The following is a 7,500-nucleotide window of genomic DNA, read 5'->3' on the forward strand; positions in this document are numbered from 1 at the left end:
CCCGGGGGCCCGACGCACTCCTCGCAGGAGTCCAGCGACTGCAGCGGCGGGTGCTGGCTGGGGTGCGAGCGCGGGAAGGTGCCCCCGCCCGAGTGGCCGTGGGCGTGGGCGTGGGCGTGGGAGTGGGAGTGGTGTCGCTCCAGGGCCAGGGACTCGGAGGGAGGGTAGTAGTGGCCCCCGGCGTCGTTGTGGCCCTGGTAGAACTCCCGGGCCAGGGCGGGGTCGAGGTCCTCGGGCATGCAGTGGCAGGGCCCGCCTCCTCCCTCCTCCTCCTCCTCCTCCACTACCACCCGCCGCCCCCCCCGGAGGAGTGCTGGGACATGCTGCGGCTGACATGGTACCCCTTCACAGGCGCCGGGGCATGGTGAGCCGTCCGGGCCGACAGGGGGCGCTGTAGGCGAGACAGGGCTGCGCTGGACTCACCTGGAACAAGAGGAAGGAGGAAGAGGAACGTTTAAGGATGGATTTGGTTCGTTAGGCAGGAAAATGGGCAGTTTTCAACCGGAGAGCCTCTTGGCTCTTCTGCACGCCAGATATATACCGCGAGCAGACCGGGGGGGGGGGGGGGGGGATTTAGAGTCGCCCTGTAAATACTGGGTGATTGTGAAAACGGACAGAATTCATTGATAGGGAGCACACATAAATCACATTACCGACGCTTTTGGCGAAAAACACAAAGCCAACCCACACCAGACGGATGTGGAGATAGTTGCCCCCCCCACCCCCGCCCTCTTGTGCTGTCAAGTGGCTTGAGTAATGGAAAGTGAAAGGCGTATTTATTACTGTTTTTTTTTTGGGGGTTGTTTTTTCAAGTGATTACCATTTTTATTGATGCTGCACTCCACCGCCTCCTCCCAGCAGGACAAGTGCTGCATTGACGACAGTGTGCGCACTCGCACGCAGGGGCAATAAGCATGCAAACACAGCCGGCTGTCCTGCGTCCCCCATCCATCTCTCCGGCTGCCATTAATCCTGCCTGATTAATCTGCAAAAATCAGCTTCTCTTGTTTTTCTCCCCCATTCTCTTCTCCCTCTCTCTTCTTTTCTTTTCACCCTTCCCATCCTCACTCCCCTCCGTGTTGTTCCTTAACACTTAGTCACGCGTGAACATATTTATTCCTCTTCACAGTTTGACTCGCGGTCATCAGAACATGAGCAAAAATAGCATATGGTAGCCATGGTCATTGTCTTCAACTTTATTTGGTTTGTCGTTCAGTGGATAACGCTGTTCAATATGTTTCTAAATGTTGTATTAATGTATTTGAATGGGGCTGCTGCTTATTTCTGTAATTGCGTCCTCTATTAAGTGCTGGGTACATTCACAATGAGCGATAAGCAGAAAAGGGGTTGTGTATAAAATGCACTCTATTGTAATGAAACAACATTCCAGTGGTGGATAAAGAATGAAATCAATGGCGATTAAATCCTTTTATAAACCACAAGATGCGTCTGCACAGCCAGAGGGCACATTGAGTGTATGTTTGTACGTTAAAGGGTTGTACAGTTGAAAATGTGCTTTTCTAAACTCGAGTCACAATCCCGGAAAAAGTAGCACCGGGATGGGTCTGTGTCGACATCATGTGCCTGGGTTTTACCATAGAGTTGAGAGACATTCAGGGACAGATGCAGAGATAATCATCAAATAGAGCGTGACCTGTTCTCGGCCGATTGGCTGGACGAGCACCGTCACCCAGGAAGCGCAAACCCAGGTGCAGCTGTGTCATTGGTTTATCCATGACGACGTGGCGGTCATTCCGGGCGAGTGTCCCGTAGGGGGAGGGGTGCGGCGTCTCAGACAGCCCAGTGCACCTGCATTAACTGGCTGATGCTCATTAGCACTAGGTGAGTTTTTGTGTGTGTCTGCACACGCCTTTGTGTGTGTGTGTAGTATGTGCACGTGTCCCCTTTCATGAATTGACAGCAAAGTGAGTGACTCGGCTCCGCATGGAAGGGTAAATTAAACCATGTTGACATCTCTGGCATGGACACTGCTGGTAAGGAACTGTCAATCATTGTGTCACTCAAAGACACACACACACACACACACACACACTGGGGAATACAGACACGCGTATACATATCAACATACTGAAAAGATATTGGTCCGCACAACCTTATCTCAAAGCCTATATATGCATATAGATAACATCGATAGCATCTGGTACATTTCACCTTGTTGTTGTGTGAATACTCACTCAATTTCTCTATTCAATTAAATTCAAAGAAGCTTTATTGGCATGGAAAAACCATGATATCAATTATCGGTACAAAGTGCACAAAATGAGGTAATAGTGAGTGAGTAAATCAATCTATTCCCTGGACCTGGGCCACGGAAGGAGTTTTCATCCATCTATCAAGGCCCTCTGACTGTACAATGTAGATGCACAAAATAACATTAATATAAAATAGCATGAAAGGGTTTGATATAGAATAAGAAAATATTTCCAGAAACAATTATTATGCAGGTTGTATATGTCAAATTTTGCGTGCAATATTGCAACAGCAAATTAATATAGGCATTATAGTGTGAGAGAGCAAATAGGTAGAGTAGGGATGTATTTTAACTGTAAGACAGAGTGCTGACAGTGTGATGTGTTGGACGCCCTCTTCTCATCACGACAGGTGACAAACGTGCTGCTGTGATTGCAAAATCCCTAACAGAGAGGGCAGTTTGTTCATATCTGGGGTGTTGTTAAAGTCTCCACGGGTCTGTGTGATCCGAGGGAGATAAGTGTTCCTGATGTCTTCATATAGTCTGCAGGAGGTTAAGAAGTGCAGCTCTGTTTCTAGCTGCTCTTCTGTGTACCGGATGCACAGAAGAGAAGGCTGACACTGGATGTCAGGCCTTCTCTTGGCAGCCAGGCCTGTCTATGACAATGCTTCTCTATAGCCAGGTGACCAGCCCTAAGCATGTACCTGGTCTCTACCATTCTGTTAAAACTCTGAGGAAACCAAATGGTGCAGGTTGCATTATTTTGGTTTGTCTGTTGGCTTTTCTCTCTATTAGTAATAATCTGTGTTATCCATTAGGCTCATGATTTTCTTTTACCAGACTGGGGTACAAACACGCACACCCACGTACCCCGACACACACATACCTCCATGCAAGCCATGAGTCATGAGTCACTCCATACTAAAGGTCATTAAGCCCACCAAAGCACGACATTTTCTACTCTCTCCAGCTTCTCCTTCCATCAATGCCTTGATCCTCGTTTATTTTTCATATACATAATTTTCATTAAATTATGGATGACTTTCTCACTGCGATACATCTCCTGCAGTGTATCACCCCTTTTCTCATCTAGTACGCAGAGAATCTCTCATTTATTTATTATCTCCCAGGTCTTTTTGACCGGGCAGATCAGGTAGAGATTTGGACTTTTGTCCTTTGACTAAGTCAAAATGCTGTTCACGACAAAATTTAGAATTCCTTCGGTTGTAACCCAGCGAGCGCATGTAAGGGCCAAAAAAACAAACAAACAGCTGAAAACATCCCTTTAAAAAAAAGAATGCATGGCAGAATGGACTGACATCACAGGCGATGTGTTCCTGTATATTTTCCCTCGGAAGACACGGAGACACGCAACCTCTGAGCTCAGCGGGTACCGGCAGAGCGCGCGGCTTTCTGTCAATGTTTAATAAAGCTCAGAGCTGGGTCTGTGTGTCTACACGAGCTCCAAGCCAGAGAGCTGTGCTTCCTGAAATATTCATACAGCCGGTGCCTGACCCACTTTCACCCCCCCCCCCCCCCCCCTCTCCCCCTTCTCCACCGAGCTCAGCCGCTTCTTAACAGCAACCCAGCGCTGAGGAACTTCATGAGGTCAGAGGTTGCCTCCCCAGTAGGTTGGAAGGTTAAAAGGGGAGTTTCACTTTATAACACCTCTTGGGTTATTTTCTCAACTACTCCTGTGTTTCCGTGTGCCAGCTATCAGGGAGCTTGCTGTGTGAGCCCATCCCCCCATCGATCCCATAGAAGCCCATTCGACATCAAACTCCACTTTAGACTCATTGTCAACACACCTCGTACATTATTAAATGGGAACATAATTAAATACCTAAATGAGAAATGAAGGGTGACACATTCATTAGAAGGACAATATCGTGAGTCGGGAGAAGCAGAGACATGTGTTAACAATGAGTGTACCGTGGAGTTTGACGTTGAAAAGGCTTCTATTAAATGGGGAGGAGGGGGTTGCTTTAACAGGATCAAATAACTAAATATTGAAGCAAGCAACCTAAAAACTGCCTGACAATAGGCAAGGTAGGTGAGACGGGGACTCCAAAAGTGTCATAAAGTGAAGGTCCCCCTTCAAATATGAGGGAAATTATTTATGATTTGAGATGAGCGGCTAACGGTCTAAATCAAATATTGTAGAAAAGAAATATCGTGAATGAAGCAATATAAAAAAAGGGAAGACTGCCAGGTTGGAATTAATACAGGCCTATTTGTCATACTCCATAGCGCCCGTCATTCGGAATAGACTGCAGGTTTTTTTGTGTGGGAGTCCAGATGCTTTGGAGAGGGCATTGTGTGTGAGAACACTGGCTCCAGTTGTACTGTGGATAAGATAGAGCCAGGCAAGAGTGTGGCAGGGCGCAGATATGAGCTCATTAAACAGTAACATACGCATGCACGCACGCACGCACGCACACACACACAGACACATGCACACAATGGGAAAGGTTTAGGATTATCTGTGTGCCAAAGAGGAAGTTAATATTGGTCGCCAGTGCAGAGCGGGATCGACCACAGTGACGCTCACTAAATGTGGAAATGGAAATAAGTCATGTGTTTTTCCATTACAGAGCTGTCGGAAAAATATGCAATTATTTACCGTCAGCTGTGGAAATGAGGCGTACAGACGGCAGAGTGACACATTTGTGTCACACGTTTCCGAAATCTACCCCTTAGATAAGATGAGATGGTACTTTGTTAATCCAATCCAATCATTTTACTGTTTAATGATAATCCTCGCTTTTGCTTTGTCTGTAAAACTGCACACACACACACACATGCACACGCGCACACACAATGTACACAGGTGTGCGCTTCCATCTGCGACACCCTGAACCCATGAACACCCAAACGAGACAAGGCGGGTAATGGGAAGAAGATGGAGTGCGTCCCACTGCGGACACTGATGACCCCTGCGTCACTCAGTGAGTGCAGCCTGATGCCACCGGCGTGGCCAGGTGAGAGAGGGCTGTCGCTCCACCGTACCCCTGCAGGGCGAGCAACGAGGAGTGAAAAGGTAGGAAAAATAGTCATGACTGCTTTTGTTTTATGAATATCATAAGACCGCTGCTCTCTCTCTCTCTCTCTGCAGTCGTAGACCAGAAGCGCTCGGTGGATTACCGATACAGCGATTCTCGGCGGCAAATCATTCGATGTAAAGTAAAGTAGTAGTGGCAGAGGCAGAATGGGAAAACCGTGGGCGGGCCAAAGTAATTTGCGGATCCGAATGACTCCACACGGAGATCGAGTTGCATTTGTTCTTGTGGAATAGACGCAATCCTTTCTTACATTTGACCAAAGAATTCCAAGTCAACACCTGAAGCGGAGAGATACTGGGAGTGTATGTATATAATGCAGCCATACTGCACTGGACCGGATTGAAAAATGAACAATGCACACAATACGTGCCTCACAGGGGTCCCATGATCTTGCCTGCGATTGGCTCGTTGGCTGATAAGTCAACAAGCCCCACGTGGTGTGCACAAGGCCCACGACGCAACAGCGCGGTGGAGCCTATGCAAAGCAGATGCATGGAGGGACTATTGACACTGACAGAAACCTAACCTGGGCTCGCGTCGTGTGTCCACAACCAGTGTCTCTGCCTGGTGGCGATTATAAAGGGCACGGACGTGTGTGGACTGTGCGGACACTTGCCGATATGGTGCACCCCGCCGACTATAAAATAACAGTTATAGTAATAATATCCTCCCTGATTGGTTTTAAGACTGTGATGATCCCAAACAGCAGCACTGGGTTACGCATGGTCACTTTGCTGTCGTTACATTCACGCATGCCTTTAAAGTGGAAAGCCCTTTAAATGTAGATATACTGCTATATATGTGACTGAGAGGGAGAAAAATGGTGAGAATGTGAGAGAGAGATGGAAATGGAGCCAGAGAGAGAGAGAGAGAGAGAGAGGGAGAATGGCTGAATGCAGAATGGCTGCTAGCGGTGGGGATGGTGTCTGCGATGATGGCCACAGCACAGGGGAAATTAGATTTCCATCCTAATGGCGAAAATTAAGTGCCTCCAGGCCCTGTTCCTATTCATCCTGCCCCATAGCTCCTCCTTCTCTTGCCCTCTTTTCCCATCTTCCCGCCATTATTCTTGTTTTCTCCAGCCCCCCCTTCCCCCCTCTCTATCCTGTCTTTCCCTTCATTGATCAGTTGCCCCAAAGACCTCTCCCCAAACTGACCACCATGTCACCACCACCAGCCCCGGAACACAAGTCATTCAGCAAACACTGTGCTACGCTGACTTTTTAATTATAAACTAAGTTTAATATTCGTTTTTTTCGTTTTTTAATTTATCCTTTTCTATGCTAAGTTAACCTTTAACATTTACTGTCAGAGAAACAATCCGTTTAGTCGTTAATAGAGAGAGAGTTAGAGAGCGAGAGAGCGAGACATAATAACTGTTGAACCATTAATATATTTGTGCCACTGACCTGGTACTTCACACACGTAAAGTACAGTGTGTTACTACAACGGACAAGAACCATCCGCAGGCACTGGAGAGGAAGAACATAACACAGGTCATCGCTGAAGACAGAGAGAGAGAGAGAGAGAGAGAGAGAGAGAGAGAGAGAGAGAGAGAGAGAGAGAGAGAGAGAGAGAGAGAGAGAGAGAGAGACACAGCAAGACAGAGCGAGTGAGAGACCCTGAACACAACTTAAGAGGAAAAGAGAGGACAAACACACCACAGCCCGGCTTACTTATTATTGCCGTTTGCTCTCGCCTACTTCTGATAAGTGGAGGGCGGCACTGTCACAGCTATATAGCAGGCCAAGGTAAACAGAGATGAAAGGCTAGTCGGAAATAGCTTAATGGCCTCTTCAGGAGGGCTTATCACCGGGCTCTTTGGCCTTCAGGTGGTTGGAGAACAAGGGTGAGTGCCTGACAATTCCTTCTGAAATAAGGGCTTTTTTCATTCATATATAGAAGAAGCTTCATTCTCACTGCTGTTGTTTATCTGTCCCCTTGTCTTTCACTTGATTGGCTCTCTTCCCCACTGTCATTCTGCACTTGAAAACGACAAAAACCCTGACAGAGATAGTGCCAGAAACATCAACACAAATCAGGAGTCATAGACGAGCACACACACAAACACACACACACACACACATGCTCGCAGGCACGCATATTATATTCAAGCTAATCACGACAAATCACGTCTAAATGTGATGATGCATCTTGTCTGTTCACAGCGAGAGAGAGAGAGAGAGAGAGAGAGAGAGAGAGAGAGAGAGAGAGAGAGAGAGAGAG

General features: G+C 47.4%; 1 protein-coding gene across 1 annotated transcript in view; it reads right to left on the reverse strand.

Moving 5' to 3' along the window:
- dlgap3 (discs, large homolog-associated protein 3) overlaps positions 1 to 239 on the reverse strand; it is a gene marked incomplete at both ends in the record, with an annotated part of 3,270 nt that extends 3,031 nt beyond the window's left edge. The window contains 1 exon segment of the mRNA XM_084484863.1: positions 15 to 239. Within this exon segment, the coding sequence (XP_084340989.1) occupies positions 15 to 239 (225 nt within the window).
- Positions 240 to 7,500: the final 7,261 nt, after the last annotated feature.

Source organism: Micromesistius poutassou (assembly GCF_964030765.1).
Source record: "Micromesistius poutassou genome assembly, chromosome: 20".
NCBI lineage: Eukaryota > Metazoa > Chordata > Actinopteri > Gadiformes > Gadidae > Micromesistius > Micromesistius poutassou.